The sequence below is a fragment of the Dipodomys merriami genome, unplaced genomic scaffold (genome assembly GCF_024711535.1).
Source record: "Dipodomys merriami isolate MVZ:Mamm:240054 unplaced genomic scaffold, mDipMer1.0.p SCAF_22, whole genome shotgun sequence".
In the NCBI taxonomy this organism is placed as follows: domain Eukaryota; kingdom Metazoa; phylum Chordata; class Mammalia; order Rodentia; family Heteromyidae; genus Dipodomys; species Dipodomys merriami.
Genome location: NW_027203604.1, coordinates 10,349,251 through 10,367,636, shown reverse-complemented (window position 1 = coordinate 10,367,636; position 18,386 = coordinate 10,349,251). Strand labels below are relative to the sequence as shown.

The window sequence follows — 18,386 nt, the reverse complement described above, 5'->3', positions numbered from 1 at the left end:
AGGGCAGGGGAGGGGAGATGTAAGATAAATGGCATATAGTTTAGAAAGGAAGAAATGAAACTATATTTGTGCCAGACACTGGTGGCTTATGCCTGGCTATCATCCTATAACTACTCAGAAGGCTCAGATTTGAGGGTCAGAATTCCAGCCTGGGCCAGGGAAGTTTGTACAACTTCTCTCCAATTAACCAGCAATTAGCTGGTTAGTTAGCACTCACCTCAAGTGAAAAAACAAAAGGTCAACATCTAGAGAGTTCAAACCATAGTACTAGAACAAAAAAACCAAACCAAAATAACAACAACAACAACAAAAAGTTAAATTTGCCAGAAAAAAACAAAACCTCTAGCAACAAGGTGACGCTGAGAAAATAAATGAGGTGAGCATCTCTCCACTCTGCTGTTCTATTGGAACTGGGTTGAGCCTGAGAAGGCTGGTGGTCCATGGATTTGACATCCAATAGTCTATCATTCTTTTGCTTGAATACATTTATGGAAGAAGTTTGGTTTCTGATGGAGTCATTGTTATAATAACTAGCTTGTCACTTGGCAATTTCAATTTTTTTTTGTTTTTACAGTGCCATTTTCCTATAATTAGGATAAAGTAAGAAACTGGACTTACAACAACTCCCTAAAAACAGCAAGGAAAGGAGGCAGAGGTGGAAGACAGCCAGGCTCTGCGTGAGGTGCCCTGGATACCCGGCCCTTGAGTCAGACACGTGAACACATGCTTTCTGTGGTGAGTGAGCCACAGAAAGTCTGGAGATGAGGAGGGACATGGGAGTGGACATGCCGGGTAGGAAGCATGGACATGGATAGCAAGGTCTTAGAACTGATGTTTGTTAAGAGGCCTAAGACACCGGCCCCAAAGAAGGAGATTTGCCTCAGTAATTACTATAATTTTAATTGTTCAAAAGAACAATGTGGCCAGGCTCTGGTGGCTCACATCTAGAATCCTAGCTAGTCAGGAGTCTGAGACCTAAGGATCAAGGTTTGAAGCCAGCTTTGGCCAGAAAGAATGTGAGACTCTTAGTTCCAATTAAGCACCCCGCTCTCCCCCCTTCCCCCCCAAAAAAAGCCAGAAGTGTAGGAGTGGCTCAAGTAGTAGAATGTCTGCCTTGAGTGAAAAAGCTAAGGGAAAAGCAAAAGCTTTAATTTAGCAACAACAGAAGGCACGGTGTACTATACACTTGGCCACAGGTTGGTTTGGGATAGCACGGAGAGAGGAAGGGAGTTCTGTCTGGTCCTGAGTCTTCAAAGAGCACCCCTACCTTGCCACCCTGCCCCTCCCTAGCAATCAGCATGTGTATATGGGTCTGGAATAGTGAACACTGGCCACTGTTCATGTAAAAAGCAAAACAAAGCCTACCATGAAATGTTAGACCTACACCTAGCATTAATCCCCAAGGCACTGCCCAACCTGGTACCTGAGTAATATTAAAATAACACTGGTCTTTGAGGCCCTATCATGGATAGAAGGCCCTCTCTCAAAGCTTTTGTGCTTCACTGTTCGTACCACCTACTGAACACAGATGAGTAAAACACAATGTTTTGATGGCAGTAAATCCCTTCACCTCCCACAACATCCACCCCATTTTCTCCAACACACAGTTGGAGTCTGATCGGCTGCCAGGGCCCACATGTGTGGACCTGTGAGGACTGCGGGCGGGATGAGGGCATGCGTCAGCTGCTCCGGCTCCGGTTCCTGTGTGAGAACTGACAGCCCCGAGTTAGGTACCAGCATGCTCTGCACAGGGATAATCCCAGGCTCCAGAATGAGTCAGTGTCCAACTCTCCACTCCCACAGAGGACACACCATCTGACCTGAACCAAGGAGGGATGATCGGGAACTGTTGTGCGTTTGCTTAAAAGAAAATGGCCCAAGAACACAGTCGCCAAATAGAACAGATGGGTCCACCAATGAACAACTATGGAGAATTTGTGCATATCTAATGTCTTAAGCTTGCTATTTTCCCTCTTCCTGTTTTCATTTTTGTTAATTTCCAGAGATATCCTAAACACATCCTCACAAAGAGAGTCAACCTATTGGTTGTTTTGCTGCTAAGCATCAGGAAAAAGAAAATCATGGTCACAGAAAAATGACTCTCTTCCATCCCCAATCTGGTCTCTTAGATGGAAGGCGTGTGACCAAAGGTGACTGAACAGAAAGACCGCTCTCCTGTGATGAAGTTAGCTGCTAGTCTGGAGCAGGTATGGTTTGGAAAGATAGAAATAAAAAGACCCAAAACTTGATTTAGGCAGGAGGAATCAGTGCCATGCCAAGATGAATATAGATAATAATACATTACACTGTTTTTGTTTTCTTTTCCTTTTGTCTTGTTTGTTCATTTATCTGTCTTTTGGCCAGGGAAATGGTGGGGCTAAGGGTAAACAAATGCAGCAGTGGTATTCACTAGATACTATGTTGAAAATGAACTATACATCTTGTGGGGGGGGGGGGGTGGGAGGGAAAAACTGGGAGAGAGTAAAGGAAGGGGTGACATTGTTCAAAAATAAATGTGCTCTTTATCTGACTTATGTAACTGCAAACAGTCTATACATCACCTTTACAATAACATTAAATACATTAAAAATACAGTGTTAAGACAGTAGATTTTAAATGTTCTCAACACAAAAAGATTAGTATGTATGCAAATGCTACGTATCTTCATCTAGTCTTTTCAGAATATATTAATTTATCAATACATCATGTTGTAAACCACAAATATGTAGTTTATTGGTGTTAGAGCTTGATCCTAAGGTGTTCCACGGTATTAAGCAGAAACATTATCACTGAGCTACAGTCTCAGCCAATACACACAATTTTAAATTCATCAAGTAAAAAATACATTAACTAGTAGACAGGAGTTGATGGCTCATGTCTATAATCCTAGCTACTCAGGAGGGTAAGATCTGAGGATCACAGTTTGAAGCCAGACTGGGCAGGAAAGTGTGTAAGATTCTTATCTCCAATGAACCACCACAAAGCTGGAAGTAGAACTATGGTTCAACTGATAGAGTGTCAGCCTGGAGAGAAAAAAGATAAGGAACAGCAGCCAGGCTCTGAATTCAAACCTCTCATCAAAGAAACAACAACAACCAAGAAAACCCTAACAACAACAAAAAAGACAAGCCAGATCTTGATCAAGAAAATAATAAAATTCTATTGAAAGGGGTAGAAAAAACAAAGTAAATAAATTTAAAGGAAGTATCTGTTATCCCAGTCAATAAATTGCATGAAATTTCAATATAAATTCATGTGGAAGGGTACCAGGCAAGTACCAGTCAAGATAACTTAGAAAAATGACATAATAAAAAGATAGGTGTAATAGCTCAGGTTGCCATTACAAATGCTATGAACTGGTATTTACCCAGAAATTCATTACCTCACACATCTGGGCTGCTCAAAAGTCAGAACTAACCAATTTGGTTCCTGATAGGGGTTTTATTCCTGCTTTACCAATGGTCACCTATTCAGAGATCTCAGATGATGGTGAGAGAAATACAGGAGATGTCTGGCTTATTATTTTTTTTATTTGCTTTAGGTAGTTGTATAAAGGAATTATCATTCAACAAATCAGTTTATAGATACAATGCATCTTTTCTTTTTTAGTCTGAGACCAGCACTCACACTTGGTACCTGACACTTCCTGTCATTGGCTGATACTCTACCAACTGAGCCAGGCCTCCAATCCCCCACCGTGCATCTTGATTGATATATCATTTTTCCTCATTCACTCTCTTCCCTCCAACCCAACCCCTCCCCTCAATTTTCTTAATTTCATAGAAGATGCATTAAAATTATGACCAAATTCTCCACCCATCCTCTCCTCATTTGTCTACCCTACTCCTCTGCCACTCCCTCCACTTGTTTCTTTTATTAGGATATTTCTATTGGATCCTGGACCGAACCATTATGAATCCATTTAGATTTAACGACTTCCTTAATGGCCCCTTTTCCAGCATAGGAATTTGGGGTGGGGGTTGGGGCAGGGAGAGTCTAACCCATAGCAATAAGTGTATGGGAGTATCTTATCTTACTTATGGCAACAAATATTTAAAGCTATACTGTTAGAATGATGAAGTGTTGGTCCAGAACCAGAAGCTAATGGTACACAACAGAAAATCTCAAAGCAGACCATTATGTGTAGAAATTTCACAGGAGAGGGGTGATATTAAATTTAATGATTAGAAGCTGGGCACCAGTGGCTCACACGTGTAATCCTAGCTACTCAGAAAGCTGAGATCTGAGGCTCACAGTTTGAAGGCAGGCCAATTAACTGCAGAGAAAGAAAGAAAGAAAGAAAGAAAGAAAGAAAGAAAGAAAGAAAGAAAGAAAGAAAGAAAGAAAGAAAGAAAGAAAGAAAGAAAGAAAGAAAGAAAGAAAGAAAGAAAGAAAGAGAGAGAGAGAGAGAGAGAGAGAGAGAGAAAGGAAGGAAGGAAGGAAGGAAGGAAGGAAGGAAGGAAGGAAGGAAGGAAGGAAGGAAGGAAGGAAGGAAGGAAGGGGAAGGAAGGAAGGAAGAAAGGAAGGAAGGAAGGAAGGAAGGGAGAGAGAGAAAGAGAAAGAAAGAAAGAAAGAGTGAAAGAAAGAAAGAAAGAGAGAAAGAGAGAAAGAAGGAAAAAAGGAAGGAAGGAAGGAGAGAGAAAGAAAGTGGAGGGAGGAAGGAAGGGAGGAAGGGAGGGAGGGAGAGGGAGGAAAGAAAGAAAGAAAGAAAGAAAGAAAGAAAGAAAGAAAGAAAGAAAGAAAGAAAGAAAGAAAGAAAGAAAGAAAGAAAGAAAGAAAGAAAGAAAGATAGAAAGATAGAAAGAAAGAAAGAGTGAGGGATGGAGAGAGGGAGGGAGGGAGGAAGGGGGAGGGATGGAAGGGAAGGGAAGGGAAGGGAAGGGAAGGGAAGGGAAGGGAAGGGAAGGGAAGGGAAGGGAAGGGAAGGGAAGGGAAGGGAGAGAAAAGGCAAACCAAAAGAAGAGAGGAAAGGTGAGCAAATGCAGCCATTATATTCAATGTACATTATGTAAAATTAAACTGTGTAACTTGATAGGAAGGGGAAATGGGGGAGAAGGATAGAAGTGGTGACATTAATCACGAAGTATTATACTCATAACCTGAATTATAGAATTGTGAAAATGTAACCCTTTTGTACAACTATTTAAGAATAATTTTTTTCAAGCCAGAAGTGCAGGGGTGACTCAAGTGCATGAGACTTGAGTGAAACAAAGCCAAGTGTGAATGTGAGAAACAACAATAACAAACACATGGAAATCACCAAACAAAAGCATTAAAATATGAAAATTCTAACACTAAATAGATTGTAGAGAAAACACCTGCTTATAGGATGGGGATCAAAGTCAGAGCCTTGCCATGCCTGATGTCAGCTTGGACTGTGGATTGGGTGACTTGAACTTTTTGTGCATGTCCATGAGTGACTGAAAAACCCTAATGCTGACTTTTGAGGTTTTAAATAATCTTCAGTAAACAAATGAACTTGCAAATCTAAAACTCACAAGAAAAGGCTGTCTAAAGGGCAATTCAATGGCCACTGCATAAACAGGACAATACTCCTTCTCACTTATATTAACCAGTGAGACCTAACATAACATTAACTCTCATTACTACTTTACACCCAAGACACTGGTAAGTTCTGATAGTACCTCACACCAGAAACCAGGGCAATGAGAAGCTAGGTTCTGCTAGTGTTCCTTAGCTCAGGAGGAGGGCAATCTGGCCACTCGTGGTAGATAATGGAGGGCACACCTGCAATTCTACTCCTGGATCTTTGTCCTCAGAGACACAGATCTCCCTGGAGATGTCTGTATTTGTGGGTAAGCACTAACTTTCACTCAGCAGGTGGTACAGGATTAAAACACAGTACTCATTGTATAAGAACATCTATTACCAGGACTTTCAGGTTGGAAAGCCTCCCTCACTGACCTCCAAAAAAATCTAGTTAAATGTTACATACAAGATACCTACATAAAAGAGAACACAAAAAGGTTTAAGACAGGGAAGGGGTGTGTATGAGGGAACATGATAGTAAAAGAAGGTTCTGGCAAATGCAAATAAAAAGAAAGCAGGTGCAGCTATTTAGTTAAGATTGAGTTCAAAAGGGGTGACTTTGATCAAGAAGCACTAGACACTTAACTAGACATGTTAAATTATAACTCCCTTGTACAGCCTTTTAAAGTTCAGAAAATTGGGGAAAAAAGAAATGGCTCAGTTCAAGGCAAAAGCATTAAAAGGAACTACAGTCAAACAAACCACACAACAATCAAAAAGATAACCAGCATCTAACCTAGAGCTACTTAAGGACATAAACAATATTAAAAATTAGAAAACACACAAGCCACCTGTAGCTCACTACTCCTGTAACCCTACTCAGGAGGCTGAGATCTGAGGCTATAGACCCAAAGCCAGCCCAGGAGACTTGGATTTTCCAAGTTCTTCTTGTTTTTCTCTTCCTTCCTTCCTTCCTTCCTCTTTCTTTTTTTCTTTCTTTCTTTCTTTCTTTCTTTCTTTCTTTCTTTCTTTCTTTCTTTCTTTCTTTCTTTCTTTCTTTCTTTCTTTTTTCTCCAACTGGTTCAGCCTTTTCACTTATGGCTGGCACTCTACTACATGAACCATGTCTCCATACAGGATTTTGCCAGGTGATTGGAGATAAGAATCATATTGACTTTCCTGTCGGAGCTGGCTTATATCCCTTAGATCTCAGCCTCCTGAGTAGTTAGGATTAAGGATTATATGAGTGAGCCACCAACACTCAGCTACCGATTATTGGTTTTATGACAGTTTTTCTTTACACTAAACATGAAATATGTCAGTTTCCCAACACCAAACAAGCAAATTGTTATCTTTGTTTCAAGTGAAACCCAGCCTTACTTCTAGCAAACCCAGCAAAAATGAATTTTCAGTCATTAAAACTAGGATTTGGACATAACAGAACTCCTTGAAGCATTGAGAAAATGGCTTATGGAAAGCAGATACTTACTGGAAATTATGATTTGGGCTGTGAGTTGGACCTAAAGAGAGAAAACAATAGGACAAGTTACTATATGTAAGGCAATATATAAAGCACACATGTTCAAATCAGGAGGATGGTAAGCATGGGATAGGGGCGGAGCATCATCTGTTGCTGGTTGTCCTCTGTCCTGCTCAGGAAGACAAGCCTGAGGCCCTGGAAGCCATGAACAGAGAAGGGTATGCTTGAGTTTATGAGGCTATTTTTTGAGATACTTTCAGAAGTTTTGCTGTTGCCAGGGGGCATTCATTACCAGACACTCTCCCACAGCTTATATACTATGTGTAACAAGCAAGATAATGCCAAACTCTGGGTGGGCACTGGTGGCCCATGCATGTAATCTCACCTACTCAGGAGGCTGAGATCTGAGGATTTTGTTTCAAAGCCAACCTGGGCAGGAATTGTGAAACTCTTACCTCTAATTAACCATCAGAAAACCAGATGTGGAACTGTGGCTCACAAAGAGCTCAAGGACAGTACCCAGGCCCAGAGTTCAAGCCCTGGGACTGACAATAAAACAAAAACCCAATTTTTCCCTCTGCTTTGCCCTCCTGCCCAACTGGATCAGGCTTACCTGGGCAGAAGTTATATTAGCTTTACAAAACCAAAACTTAGACTGGACAAGTCCACCTGTGAGTTTTCAGGATTAGTCCCAGGCCTGAGCTCAGAACTGTGGGCCTTCCCACCAAACTTGCACCTTGCCACTTGTGTTAGATTACTTGTGTGTGTGTGTGTGTGTGTGTGTGTGTGTATGCTGATACTGGGCCCTAAACTCAGGGCCAAGTCACTGTCCTTTAGCTCTTTCTCTCAAGGCTGGTGATCTACTATATGAGCCACAGCTTCACTTCTGGCTTTTTGTCAGTCAATTGGAGTTAAGTCTCACAGACTTTACTGCATGGGCTAGCTCGGAATTGCAATCCTCAGATTTCAGCCTCCTGCGCAGCTACACTATAAATTTACAGACAATTTCCCCATTTTCCTTTCTCAGTTAATTCATGGTTAACAGATCAAATGTGATCTAGTACACAGTGGGTATGGACTTGGGGAATGGTTTTATTGATCTCCCCTATAGACCTGTGTGTATTCAGTTTCAAAGAGCAAATGAATCTCTCCCTCAGTTACTGTGAACATTCCTTTGCTTATCAACATGTTTTGACTGTCTCCACTCACCCAGCCGCACATAGAGGACTCCAGTGGCAGTAATGGTCTTCACCCCATTGGTGGCCACACACTGGTAGTAGCCAGTATCTGTTGTGTCCAGGTCTTGGATTCTTAGTCGAGAGCCATATTCTGTTTTCCGGATAATGATACGCCTGGGTTCCTGCACAACTGGGGCATCATTCTTCAGCCACCGCACACTGGGGGGTGGATTTCCTGCTACCTTACAGTGCAGGATTGCTGTCTGGCCCTGGACAATGGTGATGTTGTTTACAGGCTCCAGAAAATTCAAAAAGTAACCTGCCAAGGAGAAGGGTCCAGAATGAAGAAATGTAATGGGAGAAAGAAAGGGAGGAAGGGAGGAAGGGAGGAAGGGAGGAAGGGAGGAAAGGAGGAAGAGGGAAGGGGGAAGGGAGGGAGGAAGGGAGGAAAGAAGAAAGGGAGGAAGGGAGGATGGGAGGAAGGGAGGAAGGGAAGAAGAGAGGGATGGAGGGAGGGATGTGGGGGCAGGCCCTAGCACTCCCTGGATTCTTGAATGAACTTCTGTGGGGAGGGTGCTCATTTTGCCCACAGATGTTATCAATTCTAGATGCAGGCACTAAGTGTGTCACATTCTAGAATGCTGCTATAGATACTGAGTCTCCCTTCTTGGCGGTAATACAGGTCAGGCTCTGAAGTCTGTGGTCATAACATTTTTGTCAACTAACTAATGCCTAACCGCTTTATGTAAGTTTCCATTTTATACATATTCAATATATTTTGTTGATTCTATGACATTGAAATTTAGCCTTGGAACACAAGCCTGACTGTGGCTTTTCTCTAATAGCATTTCTCTGGGAGGCCCATTGCAGCCTTCTGCCCATGCATAGTGGATACCTGGGGCTCTTGTAAGCAACAAGTACACTAACACAAATCTAGCCAGGCTGTGGTGGCATATGCCTGTAGTTCTAGCTACTCAGGAGACTGAAACCTCAAGATCCCAGTTTGAAGCCAGCCCAGGCAAGAAAGACCATCTCTAATTAACCAGCAAAAAGCTGGAAATGTAGCTGGCTCAAGTGCAGACTTGAGAGAAAAAGACAAATGAGAGCATGAGCCCTGATTTCAAACTCCAGTACCAGTATCAAAACAATAACAACAACAACAAAACCTCATAAAACTGCAAAAGCAAGGATAGTAAGTAGAGAAGGACATATGTCCACAGTAACCCACAAGCAGAGGGCCACCTGGTTCAAGCTCAGTTGCAATATGTATTCTGGGTTATCTCTGCAAGACTGTGACAGTATCAATAATGCTTTGAGGACTGTAGATACTTATTAATGAATAGGTGAATTTGCATATAAGCCACCTGCAAACAATGAAGTTCAACTGCTATTCCCTTTCCAAATACTACATGTTATCCAAGCTAGTCAATATGAAGTCAGTATCATACTTAAGCAGAAAGCCGCAATAAATAAAGTGTATGGCAAAACATGTCATCCAAAGGAACAGAAAGGAGGATAGGATAGAGAGGGAGCAGGGCTGAGTGCTGCCACATATGTCAGGGGCAGCAAAGGCCTCCCTTACTCAAAGGAAGACAAGTCCTTAAAATTCCCCTAGTTAGTTCCTACAAAGGGGGTTGGAAACATTGCTAGTATATGAAGGCTCCAGCAAAGCCATCAGGAACTCTGGGATGGCACTGGGAGTCAGAGGAATAAGAAAGTCTGGGGGCAGATGAGGAAGAGTGATATATGCACTGTGTACAGACTTTTGTTGTACACAAGTACATGTATATGCATGGACATGTATGTGTGCGTGTGGGTATGTGGGTGAATATGTGCATGTGACTGTATATGCAGACACACACACATCTGTATAAAGTACAACAGGGTACTCTCAAGATAAACATACAAACTAAAACCCCATCCCTCACAGGGCAAACTAATGTTCAATAAGAATCGATTGTGAGTGGAAGAATTTGTGTTAGCAAAACTGAATGGAACAGTGCCCTCTGAAAATGACTTTAAAATAAAGTCACTGCTATTATTACTTGGGGGATGGGTGCCAGGACCCACTGGGATATCAAAGTCTACAGCTGCTCAAGCCTTTTATATAACATGGCCCAGTATCTAATCTATGACATCTTTCTGTACACTTTAAGTCATCTCTAGGATTTTTCTGTATTTCTCAAAATAACGTACATTCTAAATAAATAGTTGTTATAGCATGTCTAGCATTGAGATGAAGTCTAGTGGACACTTCTGCCCAAAATAGCTTGGAAAGTCAATCCTCCCAGTCTCGGCCGCTCACGTAGCTTAAGATGGCAGGCAGATCCATTGAGGCCAGCTATAGGTTGAGAAGTAATTGTGTGAACTTTTCTGTTTTCAGCCTCCAAAGGTAGTTTCTTCATTTCTCCTCTTACTTAACAAATATATTTCAGAAACTAGCTCAAGTACTTTTCATTGACATGGATAGCTCTCATCTCTGTCTCTCTGTCTCTGTCTCTCTCCTCTCTCTCTCTCTCACACACACCACAAACTAGCTTTTCAATGACTGTTTCTTAGTTGTTAGCTATGCTCTGTTTTTAAGTCATCAATGATGACTGATATTGCTGACTTTATTTTTATTTTTGCTGGTCCTGGGACTTAGACTTGGGACCTATGTGCTTTTCCTGAGCTTCTTTTTGTTCAAGGATAGCCAGTACTGTACCACTTGAGCCAGTTTCACTTGTGCCTTTTTAGTAGTTTGAGATATTAAAAAAAAAAAAAAAAAAAAAGGCTCAACAAACTTTTCTGCCCAGGCTGGCTTTGAATTGTAATTTTCAGATCTCAAGTTCCTGAGCCACCAACCCTTGGCTTATTGTTGACTTTTACTACTAGGGATCTTGAAATCTTCCAACTTTTTATACATTCATTCACCACCAATACATCCTGCATCTTTCACTTTTCTGCTAGGTTAAGCTGAACTCATCCTGATTCACATTTGTTCCTTGGATAATGGACTGAGCCTGTAAACACTCTTAGGCTGGGTCTAAAGCTATCTATTACTTCCATCTTGAAGAATAGTTTAGCTGGGTATAGAATTCCAGACAGTTCTTGTCTCCTGACTTCTCTGTTGAAAATCTTGCCCATGACTGTTCCTTTGCAGGTAGTTTAAACTTCTCTTCATAGGTTACTCTTCCCCGCCATCCCTCCTTGTTAGTCCTGGAGCTCAAACTCTGGGCTTGGGTGCTGACCTGAGCTCCTTTTTGCTCAAGGCTAGCACTTTACCACTTGAGCCACAGTGCCATTTCCAGCTTCTTCTGTGATTAGCTGGAGATGGGGGTCTCACAGACTTTCCTGCCCCAGCTGACTTCAAATCAGGATCCACAGATCTCAGCTTCCTAAGTAGCTAGGATTTTAGGCATGAGCCACTGGTGCCCAGTGTAGGCTATTTTCAATACATTCCCTTTGTTATTGTAATTCTGAAGCCTCTATTGATAAAGATGGGATTATTTTATTTTACCCTCCCCAGAAATCAGTGCTTTACTTTACATTGAGAACACTCTCTCAGATCAGTAAAAATACCTATCAAAATGCCTTTTTCCATTATTTCTTCTGTAAACTCTTCCTTTAGATAGATGCTAATAGTCTTGATCTGATTCCTTACACTGTCCACCTACTTTTTATTTTATTTTATTTTATTTTTTTTGTCGGTCATGAGGCTTGCAATCTGGGCCAGGCACTGTCCCTGAGCCCTTCAGCTCAAGGTAAACACTCTATCACTTGAGCCATAGCACCACTTCTGATTTTCTGGTGTTAATTGGAGATAAGAGTCTCACGGGCTTTCCTGCCCAGTCTGGCTTTGAACCACGATCCTCAGATCTCAGCTTGCTGAGTGGCTAGGATTACAGGCATGAGCCACCAGTGCCCAGCTGTCCATCTACTTTTTATATCCAGTCCCTTTCTATCTTTAGTTGTTTGCCATCTGCTCTGCAAATCTCTATAGTCCTGCACCATAACCATGATTTTATTTTCTAGAAGGTCTGCTTTGTTCTTTCAAGTTTACCATTGCTTTTTTTTTTCTGTGCAGTTTTCCTATTTTTTGGGGGGGGTGGGTCATGGGGCTTGAACTCTGGGCTTGGGCACTGTTCCTGCATTCTTCAGCTCAAGGTGAGGTGCTCTACCACTTGATCCACAATGTCACTTCCAGTTTTCTAGTTTATTGAAAATAAGAGTCTCATGGACTTTCCTGCCTGGGCTGGCTTTGAACCATCCTCAGATCTCAGCCTCCTGAGTAGCCAGGATTATAGGTGTGAGCCACCAGTGCCTGGCCAGTTTTCCCTTATTTTGCTGTATTTATTTATTTGTTTGTTTGTTTTACTGGTATTGCAGCTTGAGCTCCAGGCCTGGGTACTGTCAATTAGCTTTTTCACTACAGGATGACATTCTATGACTTGAGCTACACTTCCAGCTTTTTGGTTGTTAATTGGACGTAAGAGTCTCATGAACATTCCTTCCTGGGTTGGCTTTGAACCTCAATCCTCAGATTTCAGCCCCTTGAGGAGCTAGAGTTACAGGCGTTAGCCACCAGCAGCCATTATCTGTGTGTGGTTTCATTCCCTTCTTTTGATTTAGCCCTCAGGCTTCATTGTTTACTGCTTGCCAATCATCTTGTGCTTCTCTGTGAGTGCTTTGTAATTTTTCATTGTAGGGCTGGTTTTCCTGGGGAAAATCCCTTGAAAACTGGGTTCCTCTGGCAGACAATGAAAGTTTTATTTTAACTTTCTGCCTTGGGATTTCCCACAACATTCTAGCAACTGAACTCTAGTTTCCAGAGGTGAAGGCACTAAAAACAGGCCCTAGTTAGATTTCTCACGAGTAAGATTTCTGAGGCATTTCCCATCCGAAGTTAGGGTCAAGTCAAGCTCTATTCTCACCTTCCTGGGCAAACAGGGCAAATGTTCTCAAGCCTCAAATCTCCCATCTCCTAGCTTTGTATAGGCTTGTTCATAAGACCTCAGCTCTGTGGACCCCATGGGTTCCCTCCCGGCTCAATGTCAAAAGCCTAAGACTCTGAATGAGCCTGCATCATAGTATCTGCAGCAGCAAAGAGATTGCAGAGTCTTACATTAAGGTACAAAAAGTAAATTCCTTTGTATCCTTAAAAACAAACATGATGTTTTATTTTTTCTTGAGAAAAACTTACTATATCCAATATTTGACTTAATATTGTAAGGTACGTATTTACTCTCAATCAAGATTTTCCTACTGTTTTTGTTTGTTTTGGTGACAGTATTGGATCTGAGAGCTGTCCCTAAGCTTTTTTGCTTAAAGCTATCTCTCTATCACTAGAGCCACAGCTCCACTTGCAGCTTTTTGGTGGTCTATTGGAGAAGAGTCTCACAGACTTTCCTACCCAGGCTGGCTTCAAACTTTGATCCTTAGATCTCAGCTGCCTGGTAGCTAGGATTATAGGCATAAGTACTGGTACCCAGAAGGACATACCCACTCCTGAATATGGTCTTTAGCATAGCACTTATATTTTGAGAGTAATCCAATGCCAAAGCTTTGGAGGATTACCTGTCTTAAGGTGCCCTTTTGTAGTGCATCTACATCTTCCTGTTGTCTCCCCACTCTGGAACCCACCCCACTATTCATGTGGGCAAGTCCATGCCCTTACTACATGACAGCCACAAAATCTAACTCTGTCTTCCATAGATTTGCCCCCCTCCCCCGAGGACCCCAAGAAAGCAAGCTGTTCTCCAGGCTACCTCTCAACTGTTCTCTGCTCAGGGTTGCTACTCAAAACTGTTTCCATTCTCTCCCCTGGCCTTCTGGGCAATTCTCCATCTCTCTTACAAGTTCACAAAAGCATGTCTTTTGATAATGTTTTATTGAGCATGTGTACGTAATTGCCATGAAAGGGCTGCCAAATTAATTTGGTCCACCCTCAATCGCTGCCTTCGTCAATTCTCTGGAGATCCAACAAGAAAGCTCTCTGAAGATGGAACATAATAGTCTTCTCTCTTTTTGTTTAATTTACAGCCAGCCATGTCACCTCTCTCTTGGCTTCATTTCCCTTATGTGCAAAATATGGGATTTATACTAATCATTGTCTAAGTTCCCTTTTTAGCTCATACACACAAAAAATTCCATTAAAGCTGCCCCAAACCTCTTCAGAAAACTAACAGGCTGCAAGGAGACATGCATGGCTGATGTAACCACTCAGGTCTCCATTTATTAGGAGCAAAAGCCTTTTAATTCACCCAACTGAGTTTTCCTTCTGCTCAGCAATGCAACTTTAGCAGCTGATGCTGATAGTCCCTAGTGCCCTGGCCAGCTCTGTGCAGCCCTAAGCTCAAGACAACACAGCTGAGTCCAAACATTAAAACACCCCAGAAGCAAAGGTAATTCCATCACCAAGAACACTACCCTCCTGCACAATCAAGGTTAGATCAATGATTAATGACTTTTATATCCCAACTGATTGCCCGAGTAGTCACTCATGTGGTCAAATTACTTAGGTGTTTGAAGATCTGCTTATTTACCAGACCAGGCTGACTGGTCTAGGAAGGAGATAAAGAAAGCCTTATGTGTAGGGGTCACAAGGTCACAAGGCTTTGACTGGTGGGAAATAAAACAGATGAATTTCCTGGAAAAGCAAGTGAAAAGGAGAACTCAAGAACTGAAAGAAAGATATAAAGCTGCTCTTCCCAGGAGAAAATATTTACAGGTCAATAAATCAGCCAGAGACAGAAAGCTCATGCTTCAGTTCAGGCTCTCCCACCGAGCTGCCCAGTGGTCTGCCCAGAAAACAAGAGGACAGAAACGATAGGGATCAGAGAAACTCAGATAATTGAGGAAAATAAAAAACAAAGGGACAAAAGTGATGGAGAGAACTAAATTGTGTGTGTGTGTGTGTGTGTGTGTGTGTGTGTGTGTGTGTGTACAAATATATATGGGCATGTGCAGGGTGATATGCATATATATATATATATATATATAAACATATTAACTCAAGTATGGTGTATTATGCAGGGAAGGATTCCAATGATGTAACTCCACTGAACAGCTAACTTACAGTTTAACAAATGAATACCAGAAAGCTGGAACATGTGTTATTCAGGGGTGGGGCTTAGGTCAAGAGGAGAAGCATAGATGAATGGAGAGAGGAAGGGTAGGTGAATACAATATGAATGTATATATGAAGATAAAAGTAGGTAATTGAGGGGAATGGGTAGGGTTGGGAGAGATGAGGAAAATGATGAAAGAGGTGACACTGATTAAGATGCATTATACTTATAAACTGATTTGTTGAATGGCAACTCTTTTGTATAACAACTTAAAATAATAAAAATATGATTTTTTAAAGATGCATCATATTCACAAGCTGATATGTTGAACTGAAATGCCACTGAATAGCTACTTCAAAACAGTAATTGTTAACAAGTGATGGAGAGAAATACCGAAGAACATTTGTACTTTAATGGGACAAAATGTGTTTCCTAACTTTAAAGCCATGGCCCCCAGACAGTGAATTTGACCTTACTTGGAAAGAGGGTCAGTGCAGATGTGATCAAATGAAGGTGGTCAGTCTTGATGAGAGTGGATCCTAAACCAATGACTGGGGCCTTATGGACAGAGATGAATTTGGACACAGATATATAGAAGTAAGACAGCAGTGTGAAGAAGGAAGTAGAGACTGCAATGATACTGCCACAAGCCAAGACACCAAAGTTGCCTGCAAACTCTGAAGCTCAAAGGGACATGGGACAAATTCTTCTTTGAAGAAATCAGCCTTGCCCACATCTTGATTTTGGACTTCCAACCTCCAGAACTATGAAGAAAGCACATTCTTGCTGGAACAAGGTGCCTGTTGTGAGAAAAGTAACCAGAGAGGTACAGAGCCTGAAGATGAAGGAAGAAGGGCTGTAGGAGGAAGGAGACAGCCCCACAAACTAGATACACACCCACACACTCACCAAGAGACTGGGAAACATGCACAGGAACAGACAGGTTAGGTACTAAACCAACAATAGAGAAAGAATTCCTGCTAAGTCACTGGAAGTAAGAACAACATCCAACTACCATCCTTATTGTCCAGACAAGTGGGAGCCAGTGGCTAGCTGTTAATGATTTTATCAGTTGAAGTAAAAACTATCGGAACAATGAAATTGTCTTTAGCTCATACTTTGACTCATTTTCTGGCCACTTCTGGCCACTCGAATGGCCTTCCATCCCCACCAACTATTCAAAGGGGAGGTACCATGAGCCCAAGAGTGGTAGGTACTATACCTTCATACTGAGATGGTTCCAGTATTAGAACTTGGGACAGAGCATCCCAAAATATGTCTGTAGAATACCAAAACATGCCACCATGAAATACCTTTCTGTGGCATATTGAGAGCTAGTTATTCAGAGAAATTGCAGACCAAGGAGTAGCCCTGAAAAGATGTGCTTTGGTAAAAGGAATTTCATCTCTGAAGTACTTATAAAGTACAATCCTACACCAAAAAGACATTTCAATCAATGGCAGACAGAGAGACCTCATAAGATCAAATTGCCTGGTAACGACTCAGCCATCTTAGCTCCTGCAAGCACAATCTAGGATGTAAAAATCACCTAAAGCTATACTACTCAGATGAACCAAGATTGTTTCAGAGACAACTTTATTTTCTGCAAGCAGAAAGGCCGCCTCAAAGCATGATACTTAGGTGCATTGATATGGTAAACTTAGAGCACTTGGAGACAATGGTTGTAGACTCTGGCTTCTTTTGAGCTCCTTTATCTGTGAGGATAGTCCTCAAACATGACTCTCCTTGACTGAGATTCTAACCAGACAAGATGCCCTTGATTATGGGACAGGGGATGGAGGCTGACACCAGATGGAACTGATGGTCACTCTTCCTTCTGATGGTGTGTTCATCTTTCTCATATTGGCTTGCTCTTTTCCAAATGCCTTTCTATACCCTGTGAAGAGGTAAATGAGCTACATCCTGCTGGGGTCCAGAATACACATGAGGTCCTTGTGGTATAATAATACATCTGTATTATTTTTATCCAACTAGCCTACCTTATGTTGGTTTAATTGATAACCCAGTGATAAAACCTACCCAGGTGGAGAAAGCCATCCCCACCCCTGTGCCAGGACCTAGCACTTGGTGGGCTTCAGTGAATACCTGCTGAGTAATCCATGACTCAGTTCAGGAACCATGTTCTCCCCAAAGCTTCCCCAGCCCTTACAGGCCCCAACTACAGTACAGTACTCCCCGGGCTATTTTACATGTCTTATTTCTGACTCCAGAGGGCAGGAACTCAAACTCATTCCATTATAGGACAGTCTGCTGCAGGGAACACCAGCACCGAGGTGTCTTTAGTTCACACTTTGACTCATTTTCTGGCCACTGGAATGGCCCTCCACCCCCACCACCTATTCAGAGGGGCAGTACCATGAGCCCAAGAGAGGCAGGAACTGTGCCCTCATACTGAGATGGTTCCAGTATTAGAACTTGGGACAGAGCACCCCAAAATATGTCTGTAGAATCCCATTGTCACTATTCTACCCTGCATGGCTTTATTTACATTTATGGGCCCTCCTGGGTCTGATAAACATTACTGCCTGTTTGTGTTCCTCCCCCCATTACCTAGATTTGAACATAGGGCCTCAGATTCAGCTGGCTTTCTTGCTAGATATTTTCGAGGTAAGAGTCATACTTTTCTACCTGGGATGGCTTGACCCATAATACTCTAGATCTTGGCCACCTGAGTAGCTAGAATTACAGGCATGAGCCACCAGCACTTGGCTTGTGTTCAAGCTAAAAGAATTCTGAGGATAGTTACATCCATCTAGCTGGAGGGGAATAGTCCTCAGTGCCCCTCACCCTGGGTCAACCCCAAGCCCTTGGTACCTAAGCCCACCTCAGATTTTTCATAATGTGGGTAGGCACCTCTTCAGCTTTGGCCTGGGCAATTGGTAGTATCCTGTTCTGGGAAGTGCCCTATTCCAAGGAGACAGCCAGTCCACAACAAAAATCTCAAGGACTAATGTGCATCATGACTATGTTGTAGATGAAAAAAATGGAGCTTGAAAAGTCTAGGCGACTGGCCAGGCTCAGCTCAGTGTGGGGGCCAGCCGCAAACCTGGAAGCAGAGGCCAAGTCTAAGTTAACTACACAGAGGACAGACGTCAAGCTGACAGCTTGCCATCAGGACTTTACTCTAGGACTCTATGGTAAAACTTAGAAATCATAAGCACATTCCTG

The 18,386-nt window shown here is 42.2% G+C and overlaps 1 protein-coding gene across 1 annotated transcript in view; it reads right to left on the bottom strand.

Annotated features, from left to right (window-relative positions):
* Positions 1-18,386, bottom strand: part of Ror2 (receptor tyrosine kinase like orphan receptor 2) — a 210,839-nt gene that overhangs the window by 20,381 nt on the left and 172,072 nt on the right. Inside the window, exons 3-4 of the mRNA XM_070033324.1 lie at positions 8,180-8,467; positions 6,980-7,010 (exon numbers count right to left, since the gene is read on the bottom strand). Coding sequence (XP_069889425.1) covers positions 6,980-7,010; positions 8,180-8,467 — 319 coding nt within the window. The remainder of the gene's footprint in view (positions 1-6,979; positions 7,011-8,179; positions 8,468-18,386) is intronic.